This window comes from Balaenoptera musculus, chromosome 1 (genome assembly GCF_009873245.2).
Source record: "Balaenoptera musculus isolate JJ_BM4_2016_0621 chromosome 1, mBalMus1.pri.v3, whole genome shotgun sequence".
In the NCBI taxonomy this organism is placed as follows: Eukaryota; Metazoa; Chordata; class Mammalia; order Artiodactyla; family Balaenopteridae; genus Balaenoptera; species Balaenoptera musculus.
The window spans coordinates 21,693,018-21,711,336 of NC_045785.1; the positions used below are offsets into that span (position 1 = coordinate 21,693,018).

General features: G+C 39.1%; 1 protein-coding gene across 1 annotated transcript in view; it reads left to right on the plus strand.

Annotated features, from left to right (window-relative positions):
• Positions 1-13,783, plus strand: part of STX12 (syntaxin 12) — a 33,992-nt gene extending 20,209 nt beyond the window's left edge. Inside the window, exons 5-9 of the mRNA XM_036867121.1 lie at positions 5,278-5,321; positions 6,644-6,749; positions 9,981-10,053; positions 11,135-11,217; positions 12,546-13,783. Of these exons, the coding sequence (XP_036723016.1) occupies positions 5,278-5,321; positions 6,644-6,749; positions 9,981-10,053; positions 11,135-11,217; positions 12,546-12,638 (399 nt within the window). The 3' untranslated portion in view covers positions 12,639-13,783. The remainder of the gene's footprint in view (positions 1-5,277; positions 5,322-6,643; positions 6,750-9,980; positions 10,054-11,134; positions 11,218-12,545) is intronic.
• Positions 13,784-18,319: the final 4,536 nt, after the last annotated feature.

The following is an 18,319-nucleotide window of genomic DNA, read 5'->3' on the forward strand; positions in this document are numbered from 1 at the left end:
TGCAAAAAAGATCGCATTAGCACTGAGGATGGCAGGAGGGAGGGGAAATCCAGACAGTAAGTTGTACCACAAAGTAACCTTCAGGCAGATTTACTGCCCAAATTCTACCTGAATGGTCCAAAAGCCTAAAGCTTCAAGTAGTCCTGGTCTGGTTGAGTACCTACGTGCCAGACAGAAGCAAATACAAATCCTCTCTGTTTAGACACCTTTATCCTAGCCCTAAAAGAATACCCTCAAATAATTTTTGAAGTGTAGTGAGCAGCCCAGGGTACACAAATAAACAAATAACCCTGGACAAAAACTAGTAGAAACAAAAGTGAGGTGAAATAGACCTATAAAGACTTAATATATTAGAATTATAAGATAACTATACTTATTGGGTTTAAAGAAATAGAAGATCTTGAACACATCTGCAGGAAGCAGGAAACCACAAAAAGCTTTGTAAAGAGTCAAAAGATTTTCTAGAATTGAAAAATATAATGTGGAAATTAAAAACTTAACAGGTGTGTGGTTTAACTAGAAAATAGGTTAGAAGATATTATCCAGCATGTAGGACAGAGGGTTAAGAAGTTAAATAGGGAAGAAAGGTTATGAGAAATGGAGACTGAAGTAAAAGGATCTAAAATAGTTTTTTTTTAAAATAAATTTATTTATTTATTTATTTATTTATTTATATTTGGCTGTGTTGGGTCTTTGTTGCACGCGGGCTTTCTCTAGTTGTGGCGAGTGGGGGCTACTCATTGTGGTGTGTGGGCTTCTCACTGTGGTGGCTTCTTTTGTTGCGGAGCATGGGCTCTAGGCACACGGGCTTCAGTAGCTGTGGCACACAGGCTCAGTAGTTGTGGCTCGCGGGCTCTAGAGCGCAGGCTCAGTAGTTGTGGCGCATGGGCTTAGTTGCTCCGCAGCACGTGGGATCTTCCTGGACCAGGGCTTGAACCCATGTCCCCTGCACTGGCAGGCGGATTCTTAACCACTGTGCCACCAGGGAAGTCCTTATAATAGTTTTAATTAGAGTTACAGAATGAGGGTAGAGCAGACATAGGTCAGAAGTCATATTTGAAGAGATAATGGCTGGTAATATTTCAGAACTGATGAAGGGCACTAATCTACAGTTTCAAGAACACCAACAAATCCCAAGAAGGATAAATTTAAAAACTCTCATTCTAGGTATATCAAAGGGAAACTTCAGAACACCAAAGACAAAGAGAAAATCATAAAAATAGCCAGGGAAACAATAGAATATCTTCAAAGGTGCAATAGTTAGACTTCTCAACAGCAACACTTGAAGCCAGTAGAGTGTTGTCTTTAATGTTATAAAGGACGATAATTGCCTCCCTAGGATTCTAAACCCAGTGAAAATAGATAACCAGAATGAGGGCTAATTAAAGACGTTTTCAGTCAAAAGAGAGTTTGCTATCAGCACACCTTACTTAAGAACATTCTAAAGAATGAACTTCAGGCAGAAGGAAGGTGATCCCAGATAGTAAGTCTGAAAAGCAGAAAGGAGTAAGAATAAAGAAAGTGGTAAATATGTGAAAAGATAAATCACAAACAGGGAGAAGATATTGCTATTTGTACAACTGACAAAAGCCTGGTATCGAGAATATAAAGAATTCTCAGGAATCAATATGAAAAAGACACAACCCAACAGAACAATAGTTTCTTAAACTTTTTGATTTCAGGACCCCATTATACTCTTAAAAATTATTAAGGACCCCAAAGAGCTTTTGCTTATATGAATGATATCTATTGATGTACATTGTATTAGAAATTAAAACTGAGAAGTTTTAAAAATGTTTATTATTTCATTTACAAATAATAATAAACCCATTACATACTAACATAAAAATATAAATGAGATTTTAATTAATACTACTTTTCCAAAACAATAAAAAAAGTTTTAGAGCTTCCCTGGTGGCGCAGTGGTTGAGAATCTGCCTGCCAATGCAGGGGACACGGGTTCGAGCCCTGGTTTAGGAAGATCCCACATGCCGCGGAGCAACTAGGCCCGTGAGCCACAATTACTGAGCCTGCGCGTCTGGAGCCTGTGCTCCGCAACAGGAGAGGCCGCGATAGTGAGAGGCCCGCGCACCGCGATGAAGAGTGGCCCCCGCTTGCCGCAACTGGAGAAAGCCCTCGCACAGAAACGAAGACCCAACACAGCCATAAATAAATAAATAAATAAATAAATAAATTAATTAATTTAAAAAATGTTTTAGTGAGAAGAGTGGCATTGTTTTCATTTTTGCAAATCTTTTTAATATCTGGCTTGACAGAAGGAAGCTAGATATTCATACCTGCTTCTGTATTCAGTCTGTTATGATATGTTGTTTTGGTTGAGGTATCTGAAGAAAATCCAGCCTCACAGAGGTAAGTAACTGGAAAAGGAAGGAGTATTTTAATTAACCTCTTAAGATCATTGTTGATATTTTTCCTTGATACTACATCAAAACTGGACAAAACTTAGTTGCACTGTGGAATCGAAAACCATTGTCAGTGACTTGTTCATACTCTGATGCATTAAAATCTTTGTCTGTCTTATGCTTTTATTGGATCTTTTATCTGTGCATGATTTTTATAACATCATGTATTTATCATTTGGAAAATATTCGTTCCCTGACTTATGCAGGTCTTCTAAATGTTGATATATTTCATTTTACAATATCAAAAAATCATGTATTATCTTCAGCTTGACCAGAAAAGTCTTTAAATATTGAGAATCTCTCAAGTTCACAAGCAGTAGATACAACTTTTCCAAAATTCTTTTTTTTTTTTTTTTCTATTTGAAAGCTAGATTTTTATCACTGGCAACAAACACTGTCCATTATTTTCCTTGAAGTGACAGTCTCACATTGTTTATTTTGAAGAACTTGTCTTTTGAATACCCATCTGAGTAACCATAGATTGTTAGTTATTCTTTTATATATATCATATATATGTTTGTGTGTATATATATATGTGTGTATATATATATATACACAAATTGCATTAAAAGTTTATATATTTTAAAAGTTTTATATATAAGTATAAACTATATTGAATAAGTAAAAATGCTATTCCCTAAAAAAAGTAGCTAGTTCACCCAGCAACTCAATTACACAAGTGCTTTTCCTGGAGACAAACATCGTATTTCTGTTTGTAGCAGGAGGGCTTTATGTATACTTCCCAGTTCACCATACAGAATATTAAAAAGACATGTACTGAGATTTAGTTAATAAATTTAATGGCTTCATTAAGGACAAACTGGCTTTTATCCCCCTATGTGTGGTGATAAAGAATAGAAAACTCCTAGTATGGTTTGGTGCCACTGCCTTGATTTGTGTTAAAGTGCAAGTGGTAGTTTTGTCCACCTTTGTTTTTGTCAACACAGTGAAAAAAGCAAATAACATCTTAGTATTGCTTTGAATAATGGTCAAATGGAGAAGTACTCAACTTTTTTAGTAGTCATGGAATTACAGATTAAAACCACCCTGAGATACTATTTCATGTCCAAAAGAAGGGCAGGGAAAAAAAAAAAAAAGGCAGAAATTTTAAATTCTGTGAACAGGGAAGGTTGTTGCCATGGATATGATGCACAGGAACTTTCCTACCTGGCCAGTGGTAGTATGAGTTGGAACAACCACTGGAAAACATTCTGGCTGCAACTTCAGAACACACGCACACCTTATGACCCAGCAGTTCTATGCTAGAGAACACTGTAAGTCTGTACCAGGGTATATGTACAGGAGTGTTCATAGCAGCATTATTTGTAGTACTCAAAAATCAGAAACATCCAAATGTCGATTAACAGTAGAAGAGATAGGGCTTCCCTGGTGGTGCAGTGGTTAAGAATCTGCCTGCCAATGAAGGGAACACGGGTTCGAGTCCAGGTCCGGGAAGATCCCACATGCTGCGGAGCAACTAAGCCCCTGCGCCACAACTACTGAGCCTGCGTTCTAGAGCCCGCGAGCCACAACTACTGAAACCCACGTGCCTAGAGCCCGTGCTCCACAACAAGAGAAGCCATCACAATGAGAAGCCCGCGCACTGCAATGAAGAATAGCTCCCGCCCGCCGCAGCTAGAGAAAGCTTGTTGCACAGCAACGAAGACCCAAGGCAACCAAAAATAAATAAATACATTAATTAATTTTTAAAAACATATAAAAAATACAAGAAAATGATGATCACAAAGTCAGGATGATGGTTACGCTAAAGGAGAGGGAGGTGGTTGTAACTGGAGAAGGGCACATAGGTAGGCTTTAGAACACTAGCAGTGTTCTGTTTTTTTTTTTTTTTAATTTATTAAATTTATTTATTTTTGGCTGCATTGGGTCTTTGTTGCTGCGCGTGGGCTTTCTCTAATTGTGGCGAGTGGGGGCTACTCTTCATTGCTGTGCGCAGGCTTCTCATTGTGGTGGCTTCTCTTGTTGCGGAGCACATGCTCTAGGCGTGCGGGCTTCAGTAGTTGTGGCACGCAGGCTCAGTAGTTGTGGCTTGTGGGCTCTAGAGCTTAGGCTCAGTAGTTGTGGCGCACGGGCTTAGTTGCTCCACGGCATGTGGGATCTTCCCGGACCAGGGCTCAAACCCGTGTCCCCTGCATTGGCAGGTGGATTCTTAACCACTGTGCCACCAAGGAAGCCCTTGTTTTGTTTCTTGATATGGGGAAAGAGTAAAAATGTTTTTCAAAAAAACCCACAGTGTTCCTCTGGGCGGGTAGAATTTTGAAATTTTCTTTATTTTGCTTATCTTTTTAATTATTGTTATCATGAAAAGGGACGGCTTTTTAAAAATAGGAAAAGATTGCTCTTTTAACATTTTTTCTTAGTTTGTTGTTAAATTAAAAAGGTAATATATAATTAGACTGATTTTTTTAAGTCAGTTTGCCACTTTAGTACCTAATATGCTTTAAATGTCCATTAAAAAAAATCTTCACATGTTCTGAAAATTTGTTTCCTTGCAAGTTTTCAACTCTTTCCCTTAATCCACCTGCCTCCAAATTTTAAGATAGGTTATCATTATTATTAATTTTTATCCCTTTCTCCTATCCATGTTTTCTCCATCCTATTTAGTATGGTTTCTGTTCTGAGTCCAAATGGAATGCAGATTTGCTTTCAACTACTTCACACCCATTTCCTGGTCCAGTCAGATTGCCAGAGTCCTGTGTCATCTTACAGAGTCTGTTGGAGCCAAGGGATGTTACTTCTTTATACTGTAGCTAACGGAAGTCATTGTGTGTGTGTCTGTCTGTCTGTGACGTGTTTCTGGATAACAGCAGCAATAATGCCATCTGCTTTCTAGGTGGAGGAGAGGCAAAGGGAGGAACAGCTCGTTTCATTTGACAGGTAAAGGAATTATTCTAATGTAGAGAGTCGAGATGGGATTTTATACTTTGTACTTACTTTTAATTTTAAAAATCAATGAGAAAAAAAGGAGGAAAAAGAAAGGGAGCCTTGGAGTAGGTAATTTATAATCCATCAAATAAAAAAGTCAAAACTGTGGGCTTTTCCAAGATCTTTGAATTATGGAAGGAATAATTTCAAAGTGAATAAAAAACTTTCAAGAAATCTCTGATGTCGGTGTGTTGAGGAGAGGGCGTGGCTCAATAAGAATAAGTATGAACCCCCAAATCTATGGATTTGGAGGTCTAAATAATTTTACCTCTAATTCAGATTTAAATTCTTCAAAGTTCTTGGGTCTCTGTTTACTCATCCCTAAAATGGAGGCAACTCATCCTTCTAGGAGTATTAAAAGAAAAAGCAAACAATTTGTATCTGAAAAACATCTCCTTTCTTAACTTCTCCAAACTGAATTAACTAATTCCATAAAAATGTACTGATGGTATTAGTTGAGAACATAAAATGTTTTCTTATAGGTATGTATCTATCTCCCCCCCACTATACTGTGAGCACCTCAAAGGCCTGGGGTGCTGTCTTACTCAGTTTTGTATGTCCAGCACATGGAGGAAATTCTTTAAATATTGTGGAGATGATTTGTGATTTATGTGTACTGTTGGAAAATGCTTAATACTGAATTTTCAAAGTGTTTCATTTCTAGTATAAGATGTCGTATGCGTTTCTTTTAAATATGGTACCTGAAAAGAAGAGTTATAACATTTCACTAGCTTTTTACTTTGGTTTTCTGTTAAGAGACATTTAACCTAAAGCATAACCTCAAAGAGATTCTCAAAAACCAGGGGATGTGATTCTATCGGACTAATTGGTGAAGCACTGACAGGTCACTTAACCTGCTCTCCTCCACCTGTCTAGTACCCGAGATACCAACACAGCTTGCACTTTGAGAGTGCCCTGGGAGAGAATGGGCCACTGTACTTTGTTGATTTCAAATCTCTGCCCACTTCTGTCTAGCAAGTCCTAGCAAGATTGTAGAGTGTACCCCCGAAGGGAAACAGCAAGGAGTCCCATCCCTCATAATTCTGCTTCCTCTTAGTTTTGCCCATGAAAGCTGAGACTTTGTTTTCTTGGTGTTACCAACTCTTTGCCTCTGGATATGAAGAATGTGGCCTCCGACACTTGTATTGATACCAGAGGAGTTGGAGCCCTGGTACTGTCTTTGGGCAGGCTCTGCTGGCAGCAGAGGTGATGCAGATATGTCCTATGTACACCTTAGAGAGGAGGAATCAACTAGTGTGCTTGTCTCCCTGCAGCCATGAGGAGTGGAACCAGATGCAGAGCCAGGAGGATGAGGTGGCCATCACTGAACAGGATTTGGAACTTATTAAAGAGAGGGAAACGGCAATTCGGCAGCTGGAGGTGAGAGCCAAGTCATGTTTTTTGTTTGACTCAATGTAGATGCAATCTCTTAATTCACCTGGTTTTTCTCACAGTGATTATGAAAAAGGATGAAATGAGTTGTTGTATGTCTAATGAGACATATTATGTCTCAGTGTAATCATGGAGAATTTGAACTACTCTTTATGTTGGTATTGGCCATGGCACCTGAGAATACCCGAATCCTCTCCTCAGTTACTATATCTTATATGGTCTCCATGAGACTATGCATAGAGAACAGAGCAAGGCCAACAAATATTTTATCGCTCATTAAGACTTTGTCCCGAAACCTCAATGCCAACCTCTAGGTTTAGGTAGGGCTCTATGGAGAGCCCTTTGCTTAGTCTGAATAGCCCAGAATAAAGATAGGCCAAAAAGGTTTGCTCCATTTTTGTGTGTCCCAAAGTCCACTCCCAAGTTTTGGATATCACGTCAGTGAGTCAGAGAAATAGGAAGAGTTTTTGAGGTGGGGGTTGAGAGAGCGGTCTCGAGGCCTCTCTTACCTGAGTTCCCAACTTTAATCTTGCACAGTGACCAGTAAGATATCCTTAAACCTGAGTACTTTTCTCCTCCATGGAGATAGAAGACTGCCATCCCCGGGGGCAGTGGGGAGGGGAGGGTTGTAGAGAGGAGAAACTTTGAGCTCCTCCTTGACCTTCATCTGTGGCAGTGGTTCTGAACCATGACTGCACTTCAGAATCACTTGGATATTTTTTTTTAATTCCCCAGCTCTCCTCCTCCACTACCAATTACTATGTTTGGACTATATGATTTTCCTATTTTTCATAGATTAAAAATGGGCAAACATCCACAAGAGGCCCTGGCCGTGGACACGGTTTTCCTTACAAACTTCGCAGGTGATTACAATGTGCAGTCAAGGTTGAGCCCCACTGCCCTAGAGCCCATCAGTGTCTGTTTTTTGATGGGACAGTTCATCCTCAAGTTTGATTATTACCTTCAAAAATGTCATGTCTTTTCTCTGTTTCACCTATTGCTACTAATCATTGACTTGGTTCTTTAACATGAGAAATCCTGCTATAGCAGGGAGTAGAGTGAGATATATGGAGCTAAGGAGAAGAATGTAATGTAGTAGATGTCAAGAGTGTAATGGGCACTTCACATTCAACAGAATTAAGGCCAAATTCCTTAGCCGGGGCTGGATTTTCATATCCAGTCATTTCCTGCATCTAACATACAAACCCCATTCTAATGGTGAAGCATCACACTTCTGTGTGTCTCTTCTACTCTCACACTACACTTCTGACACTTCTGGCCCCCAAATGTGTGGGCTTTTTTCCACATCAAGCAGTTCTGCCACACTATCGGGATGTCCTACAATTCAACTCAATTCTGACACTATCTCCCTGGAGTTAGCCTCAGATCCCACAAGACTGACCCCCCTCCCTGTGACTTCAGATGCCACTCGCAAATGCAGGTCATCACCTGTGCTTCTGACTGACAGGCTGGAAACTGGAGGTTCTCACGACCCCGTCCTTGGGTTCGATTAATTTGCTAGAGCTGCTCACAGAACTCAAGAAAACAGTTTACTCACTAGATTACCGGTTTATTATAAAAGGATACAGCTCAGGAACAGCCATATGGAAGAGATGTATGGGGCAAAGTATGTGGGAAGGGGTACAGAGCTTCCGTGCCCTCTCCCTGCGCACCCTCCCCAAATCTCCACGTGTTCACCAACCAAGAAGCTCTCTGAACCCTGTGGTTACATGGGCATGATTGATTAAATAATTGGCCCTTGGTGGTTGATTTAACCTTGAGCCCTCCTCCCCTCCCCAGAGGTCAGAATTGGGGCTGAAAGTTCCAACCATCTAATCACCAAGTTGGTTCCCCTGGCAACCAGCCCCTATCCTTACGGGTTTTCCAAAAGTCAGGCCATTAACATAAACTTAGGAGTGGTTGAAAGGGGCTTGTTATGAATGAAGAAAGACATCTTTATCTCTTTTATCACTTAGAAAATTCTAAGGTTTTTAGAAGCTCTGTGCTGGGAATGGGACAACGACCAAATATATATTTCTTATTATGAATCACAATATCACACCTTATGTTATAGCCAAACTGGGCTGTTTGTTCTTTAACCCAGTTACCTTTCTGTGTATATGGCTTCTCTTTTGCTGTAAGGCACAACTCAAGTCCTACCTCTTCTGCCATAGTCTTCCTCCTCTGCTAGACTTCCTATACCATTTATTAGTCATTTACCGTGTAACACCCTTTCTTCTTATTTATCTTATTGTATACTGATCCCCCCCCCCCCCCCCCCCCCCCCCCCTTAGCTATTATTAAGCCCTTTTATATTCACAGCAATTAGCAGACTCTCCCAACTATAGTAGACTCTTAGCAAGTAATTGAGGTTCTGGCAAGAACTATTCTTGCAAGTTATGATTAGGAAGTCATTGCTTTGAAGGCATCATTTTTTATTATAGCATTCTGAGAGGCAGTACACTACAATTGAAAGAGCGTGGGCTTTAGGGATATAATCCTGGCTGCAATGCTTAGTTTCCTCACTGACGAGTTGTATGACTAGACAAGTTACATAACCTCTCTGAGCCTCATTATCCTCAAAGATACTTAGTTCATAGAGTTACTGAATGATTAATTCAAGTATCAAGGAGGCATAGTAACAAAAGATCATGAACTTTTAATTCTCAGTTCTGCCACTTGCTAGCTGTGAGACCTTGGGACAAGTCATTAAACCTCTTTGAGCCGTGATTTTCTCTTCTGTAGAATGGGGATAATACATGTCTCATTGGGTTGTCATGAGGACCAGTTAAGTAATAGTTAATAATACCTGACCCTTATGAAGTGGTTATTTCACAGTTCTAAGAACTTCTTATTTAGCACTTCTGAAAACCCTATGAGATGGGTACTGCCATTGTCCACATTTTAGAGGGGAGGTGCAGAGAAGTTCTTAATTTAAGGTTGGACAAGACTGGAGGATTAACAGTCCTCTGTAGCTGACAGTCAGGCTCCAAGAGACTGTGCTTTTAATTACCTACCTGGTATAGTACTTGGCACATAGTAGTCATTTAGTAAATGTTAATAATTAACTTTTTTTTCCATTTTCTGTTTATGGAGAAAACATGATTTATAAGCTTTAAAAACACATGTGTTATGTTACTAGACAAAGCTTTAGGTAAGTAGAGGAAATGAATCTTCTAACATGTTGCTTAACGTTAATTGTTTTTTTGTGTTCCTTAGGCGGATATTTTGGATGTCAATCAGATATTTAAGGATTTGGCAGTGATGATCCATGACCAGGGTGACCTCATTGGTATGTATTATTGATACCTTTAACATGAAGGGGAGTTGACAGTATTTGTGTGCAAAGAAGTCAGTAAGATGTGTCTTAGGAATTTTGGAATACCATTTAAAAATCATTAAATTCATTTTCTTAGCAATTTTCTTATGTTGTCAAATGTGTAAGTTAAAATGAGGCTTCCGTGAATAGTCAGCTCCATTCACTTGCCATAGCCTCTTGGTAAGTCTTTGGCTGTTTAGGGAAATATTAGCTGTCAGCTTCCCAGTTTTTATCTCCAGAAACTTGCACAACTATGGGCTCAGAAACCCTTTTTTTTTTAAGCTTTTTATTTGGATATAGTTTCAAGTTCATAAAAAGTTGCAAAAATGAAAATAATAAGGAACTCCTTGGGCTTCCCTGGTGGCTCAGTGGTTAAGAATCCACCTGCCAATGCAGGGGACATGGGTTCGAGCCCTGGTTTGGGAAGATCCCACATGCTGTGGAGCAACTAAGCCCGTGCGCCACAGCTATTGAGCCTGTGCGCTAGAGCCCGCGAGCCACAACTACTGAGCCCACGAGCCACGACTACTGAGCCGACGTGCCACAACTACTGAAGCCCACGCACCTAGAGCCCCTGCTCCGCAACAAGAGAAGCCACCGCAGTGAGAAGCTGGTGCAACGAAGAGTAGCCCTCGCTCGCCACAATTAGGGAAAGCCTGTGCGCAGCAATGAAGACCCAACACAGCCAAAAATAAATAAATTAAATAAATAAAAAATAAGGAACTCCTTTATAAACTTTACCCAGATTTACCTCTTGTTAACGTTCTACCCCACTTGCTTTTTACTTGTGCTCACTCTTTCTCAATCTATGTATATACCTGATTTTTTTTCTGAACCATTTGTGGGTGAGTTATATACTTCATAACCCTCCACCCCAGTATTTATTTCCAAAGAATAGGGCTATTCTCTTATGGAGTTAGTAACTTTTGATTTCATGCCTGGATAGTTGGAGTGATGGTGGTGAACCAGGACCCATAGCATCATAATTCTCTTCAGTTTGCAGTCTTGAGACATCTGAGTGTGGTAAAACATCCACTGCCCTTCTTTTTTGCAGACAGCATAGAAGCCAATGTGGAAAGCTCAGAGGTGCATGTAGAAAGAGCCACTGATCAGTTACAGCGAGCTGCTTACTATCAGGTAAAAGCAGGTACTAAAGAAAGTCACTGTGTGCTGTAGACTTTATGGGCCATCACATTATACTGACACATTGAGAACAGCTGCAGCCTTTTGCTTAGACTTAAGCTGGAGACAGGTAGTCATAATTGCAGTCCCAGCTCCATTTTTAGTATTTTTCTTTGCAGAGAGATCTACAAAAAGGCATCAAACTTTGAATAAACTGACATAGAAGCCTCTTAGCTACAAAGCTAACCACGTAAGCTAGCGTGATACCTAATCTGGTATAAGGCTAAGTTTATAACCTAAACAGCTGAAGTTTGTTTCAATTAGGATAGTAATAGGTACAAAGTAGAACTTTGCAGATACTTTATGTTGACTGTTGCCACAGAGGATGGACAAAGAATCAACTCCGACTGCTATTTATGAATTAATAGGGGCTTATCATTTTGGGGTCATTTCGTATGAATAAATAGGGGTTAATCGTTCCACTTTCTGTAAAGTGATATTTTTCTACATATGAGTTGAAACTCTAGTTTTATGACTTTTATCTGGGTCTTTACCTCAGTTTACAAATATTGTGAATGAGGTCCCTCTCATTTCTCCTCAATTTGGTGTTGCATGGCTTTTTAGAAATAAATAGCATTCAGTCAGTTACCACGTTCCTAAGATAGCTGTATTTCACCTGGACTGTTCTTAAAGAAATACATATTTAATAATAGTGTTTCCTTTTAAAGCTGAGTGATGACTTTAATATCCAACAGTAAAGGAACAATTAAGTAAATTATATACATCCACTCAGTGTTACGTGGGAATTAAAGGAGATGTTTATGAAGAGTTTATAACATCAAAATTTTTATGCTAAAATATTAAGTGATAAAAACATCAAACATCATACAGTATGGTCCCAATTATGTCAGATAACAATATGCATGGATAAAAGATCAGAAGGAAATACAATCAAAATGTCAACTGTTTTATTATCTGTGGGTGATTATTTTCTCTTCTGCTTGTGTGTATTTTTTACAGTGAACATAAAATTTTATACTAGGTATAAAACCTTTATTAAAATACACATGTACAGATAACTTATTTTATTGCAAATAATGCCTAGCAACATAGGTATAAACAGTTCCTTTGCAAAATTGTATTTGGGAGCCTGGAATTAGAACTTGCGCTGCTGCCTAGCACTGGTAACTTGAGATTTTTGAGAAGGTGTCCGCATAGTCATACATGGATAGAGTTAATTTTGAATTACCAGGAGGCAGATTGATGAAGCACTCTTGGAGTCTTAGACTGAAACATTTTTTACTTGTTTCATGAGTGTCTTCTTTACATATTTCTCTCCTCAGAAAAAATCTCGCAAGAAGATCTGTATCCTGGTGCTTGTGCTGTCAGTGATTATTGTAATCTTGGGACTTATTTTGTGGCTAGTTAATAAATGAAGTGATTGCCTCCGAGCCTTCTCCTGCTGAGCTGTTTTCAAGGGCAAGTGCTTGCTGGAGTCTTGCCAGAACAAACTGATCACAAGAAGACAGAATACACCAGAATGTCCTGTAATAATTTAGTTAGAAACTAACTACTAACTAGTCCTTGGAATTAGTGACCTATGGAGACAGTATTTATCAATTTATGTGTACATTTTATTGATTTCTCAAATTAAGAATTAATTTATGTGGATTTTGCTTTCTCTTATATTCTGATTGCCCTTCGTCCCAAGTGTTTACTGAAAATTACATTCTAGATATTCTTGTTTTGGTAGGTAACACTATATAGTCTTGTAATATTGTCTTTCTATGTACATACAAGATTTACCTTTTTACTAGCAACTGAGATAGAATTACTTTCTGTCACCCAGCATATTGGAGTCTGTCAGAAACTGTATAATAAGCCAGCAATTTTTATTATTTAATATTTTAGTTTGAATTTCTAAGAAGCCTGCCCCCTATATGCTTTGAAAGATTTTGGCAATGTATTTAACTAGAGAATAAAAAATTGCACATGTGATCCAGATTAAATCAGAAGTAACTATTTGAGCTGGCCAGCTGTTGGGGTGTGTGTTAATCTGGGTTTAAGTTTATTATCTGCTAGTGTCATCGACTGCAGTTTATCCATATATACACTAAACCATCTTGTTCACTTTTTGAAGAGTTTAATTTAATTAACATGATTCTCTGTGGGGTTCCTCTCCCACCTGTCTGTATAGAAGGGGAGAATTAGACAAAGCATTCTTCTGGAGAGCAAATAGGAATTGTTTGGAATGATTTAATCTTCTGTTGTTGTTGCTTAGTTGTGGTTCTGCATTCCTGGTGAATGATGAATGTTGCCATCAAAAGGCTGCCCCCTACCCTGATAAGGTTTGCTGGGCATTTGATGGCAGGAAGATTTTAAAAGCTAGACTGAAGTTGGTTTAAAATTTAGTCCTGTGAACTTGGCGATAAAGCAAAGAAAAGGTTCTTTTTTGTAAATAATACTGGTTTGGAATAGTGATGTTAGACTTATCCTAATTTATGAACAAGAGATTAATCTCTCCATGCATAGTTTTAGACAAAAAATGTTTCAATAAAAGATTGCTGTCTTGTAACATAAATGTTGTCCACTCCCCTTTTTCACAAGTGTAGGGAAGTTAAAGGGAAAGTAATTTCTCTAGGCTCTCACATAAATGTGAACTGGGCCAACAATTTCAGTTCATCCTTTAGTGAATCAGAGGATCTCACTACCCTGGATATATTTATACTTATTTCTTCCATTCCCTTTAATGTTACTTAATCTTCTTTTACTAAACTAATGTGAACAGCAGGGAAACAGGGCTAAATGCATAAGTTTCTTTGCACTCTTGCAGCATTCCACCCACATAAGACAAATAAACATTTGAAAAGCTTTTGTAGTAAGTTTTTATGGTTAACATCCTAATGCAGTAGATATTGGGTAATGTGCTGTCCAGAGAAAAACTGAGACCTGCAAGAAGACTGGAGATCAGGTGAGGATTGGTTTAGGGGTGGAATAGGTCCTTTCCTTGAGGAACAGGATAGAGCTACTGGGGCGTCACAGTGGCCCAAGCAGCAGCTTCAGAGGTAATTCCTTGGTTATACAATCACTGCCCCTTCAGCTCTAAATTACAGTTGGACTTGAATACATCATTTGTAACATTCCAGGCAAGAAAAAAGTCTTGACTGTAAAAAACTACCAAACAAACAAAAAAAACACGAAACCTTTCAGTTTGTGTAAAATGAAGCCACCATAGTTCTGTTCTATGTTATCCAATGGTGGTGGTAATAGTAGTCATGGGTAGCAAATATGACCTTGGCCTAGAATTTCAGTGGCCTGGAATTTGTAGTAGTCACCAAGAGGTTCTGCTAAGTGGTCCTAACAAACCTGTTCACAGAATCCTCCTTGACTGTGCTTTGTCCACCTTTAGGGCACCATGGTTTAGGGCAGTGGTTCTTAACCATGGCTTCACATTAGAAACTAAAAAAATACTGATACCTAGGTGACCGTGCCACAAGATTCTGATTTAGTTAGTTTGGGTTGTAGTCTGGGTATAGAGACTTCTAAAAGCTCCAGATAATTCTCAGGTATAACCATGGTTGAAAACCATTGGTTTGGAAGTCAAAAACTAGACTGGGATACAGAAGGCCTGGGGAATCTTAGCTCTGTCATTAACTTGCTGTAGGTATTTGGACAAGTTATTTAACCCACAGGCCCCTAGTTTCCTCAATAGTTCTCTTAAAGCTATAAAATTCTTTGATTATAAAGACCATAGGGATGTGGTCTGAACATACCAACTGTATGTTTGTCTCTGTATTCCTTTCCTTTTGTCTTTCTTTCTGCTTTCTTTATAGAATGTTTTCTCTTCAAGTGAATTAAAACAGTAGTACTGTAGTATAGGGTAAAGTAGAGGTGTCATGCTGGCCACTTCCTCTGCGAATGTTCCAGAACAAGAACTTGCTAGCTGCTAGACCAATGCTCCCTGGGTAGGTTTTGTTTTGTTTTGTTAAGGGGTGGTGATACACTGCCTTGCACCACTGGGAAAAAAATATCAAAATGAAATCATGCTTCAGTCAGTGCAAACTAAAATATACCGAGCCTCCTCCATTCAGTTTTTTTGTTTTTGGGGTTTTTTCCCCCTTCTTCTGTTCAGAGGCAGTTCTCAGTCATGGGAATGAAGCTTTTGCTTTTGGTCACTAAATGCAGACCAGAACCTAACTCAGATTTCATTCTATCCTGTTTCCTAGGGCTAGAAGGCTTCCTCCCTTCTTTTCTAAGCATGTTTAGCGTATCCCTAGGTTTCAAGGAATTTTTCAGTATTGCTTTCCAGTACTATGAATTACATCTACTTTAGAATCTCCATTTAGCCAGGAAATAGCTTGAAAGGTTTTAATTCCAACCCTTGATCCTGCTTTTAGGCCAACTGAGTAGTTCATTTTAATACTTATCCAAAATGAAATTTGATTAACAATATAGTACTTAATTTTTAAAAGATAAACTTGAAATAATAGAATTTTTAATGTGGGACTCTGATTAAGGACCAAGTTTTTACAGTCCATGGAGAAATGAGAAAAATAACATAGTGGGCTTTTTAAAGTACCATCTTTGAATCTGAGCTAGTGGCCTTCTCACTTTCTAAAAAGATTATAAAAATGAAAAGGTGGTGATGTTAGGTGACAGTCTTCATTTAAAAATCTCCTCAGTTGGCAAAATAAAAGTTGACACCCCTATAATACTTATTTTCCCCTGGTCCATGACATCTTGAATATCTGAACCACTCATCTAGACTAGCTCCATCGCTTTACAACTGAAGAAGCTGACGCCAGGAATGGCAGTCTACTGCAGGAATTTAGAGTCTTGAGGAAGTGCTCTGTATGTGAATGGTCATTTGTGGGGTAATACTGGAGCCCTTACTACAAGAAACTTACTATGCTGAATGTTTTACATTTTACATTTATCATCTTACACTCACAAAACTATCGAGGAGATATATTTTTCTCGTCCTCTTTTTATGGATTAGGAAACCGAGGCATAGTAAGCGACCTGGCCAAGGGCACACAGTTTAGGAGCTGTGGAGCCAGGATTTGATCTCAAGCACACAGACTTCAAAACCACACCTTTAGACACTATACACTGTCTCCGTTCATCACTGATACAAACTATCCTGCTCACCACGTCTTTCATGAAGCTTTAACAATGCGGAGGAATGGCAATTTCTATTCAGTTTTCATGAATATCTTTTCTTTTGTTGGCACCTTGTAAACTTCTCATTCACCACCCTGCTAAATGAAGTCTCCTGCTGTACCATCTCTACACAAACACACAATTTTTTCAGTGTCTCCATTTGATCACTCATATATAAAAGATGTTCTAAGAACTTTTTTGATATCAATATGCTCCTTATGTCTTTAGATTCTATTCTAAGGAAGTCTCAAAGTCTAAGAAATTAATCTTTGTTGAGATACCAAAATCCAAAGGCAGCTAGCCCATCAGTCTTTGCATTTCAAAAGGTTCATGTCCTAGACTGCTGTCCTCCAGTTTGCTGATCTCTACTGACATCATTGGTGCCCAAAGAGCATTTTGCTTTATAAGGCCCAGGAAAGTGTAAGGTGCCATTACATCAGAGGTCAGTGTGAATATCAGCTGTGCTGGAAACAGGGAACATAGCCAAGGAATAAAGAATTATAAGGGTCAGAATATAGCTTAGGTTTCTTGGGTGTACATTCAGCATTATAAGGGATTAAATAATAGACCACCCACAGAAGCTGAGAAATTGAAAGGCAAAGCTGACATAAGATGGTATTAGATCCCTGATAGTTAGACATGGCTTCAATACCTCTTCATGCCTGAAAAGGGCATGGGACCTCAAAGGCCCACACAATCTCTGTAGATACAAGCAACGTGCTCTTTTCTGTTACACTCAAAACACTTGAAACTATTTAATTCTTTCTTAATCAAGTCCCTGTGCTCAAAGGAGGGAGCTATAGCCTGTTTTCCTGAAACCAAGTTTAGAGCTATCAGCCTAGTCTATTTTTGGAATCACAAAGCTGGAAAGTAGGATATTAACCAGTTCGTGTTATAAGTGATCTGAGGGAATTCCCTGGCAGTCCAGTGGTTAGGACTTGGCGCTTTCACTGCCGAGGGCTGGGTTCAATCACTGGTCAGGGAACAAAGATCTTGCAAGCCCCGAGGCACAGCCAAAAAAAAAATAAAAGTGATCTGATCAGTTAACATCCTTGCTGGATGAGTTTACCGTGCATTTGAAGACCAGGGGAAAATGTGATTCTCCTGCCTAAGAGTTGATAATTTTAAATTCTAAGTTAATATTATGCTGCAGCTAAATCTTGATGCCTGGAGATGTCACCAAGGGCAAACTCTTTTGAACAGTCTGATGTTCAATTTAAAATCTAGAGGACCAGTAGCAGGCAATCAAGAAAAGAAATAACTCCACCATAGAAGGAGATAACTTGCTGTGCAGTGCCTCTTTATGGGTGAACAATAATTTTGCATTTGGTTTCCTTAAAAGAAAAAAAAAAAAAAAAGGCCAGATAATCCTCCCATGTTTTCTACAAAAGTGAAAAAGTGTTGGGCTTTAGTTGCATACTAATATGATCACACCAACATCAAAGTGTGACAGATAGCGATGATTAAAGAGCATGGCCTTTGGCATCACACTGATTTAGATTTGAATTCCACTCACCACTTGTTCTAGGGTGAGGCTGGGCAGCTCAATCTCTCTGACCCTCCCCTCAGGAATCATAATACCTATTTCAAGAGAGTTGTGAGAATTAAATGAGATGATTCATATAAACTATATACTTGCCCAGATAAGTAAGCACTCAATAGACGTAAGCCATTACAACCAGAGGACCTGCTGCTGGTCTCTTTCACCCAGCTGTTGGCCTAAAGCAGGCCTGAATCCTAATTCTTCCTTACACTATCTAGTCACTATGACCAAAATTTTAAAATCCAAAGGGGCCTCAACTTGATTAATCACTTCATTCATGCACGTTGAAGATCTGGACGCCTGCCATCTGGTTGGATCCGTCCCTGGCTCCTGTTTGTCCAGAGTTTAGATGACCCCCAAAGGTAGCTTCCCAGATAATCTACAGAAGCCCTCAAGTGCCGGATTTGGGTT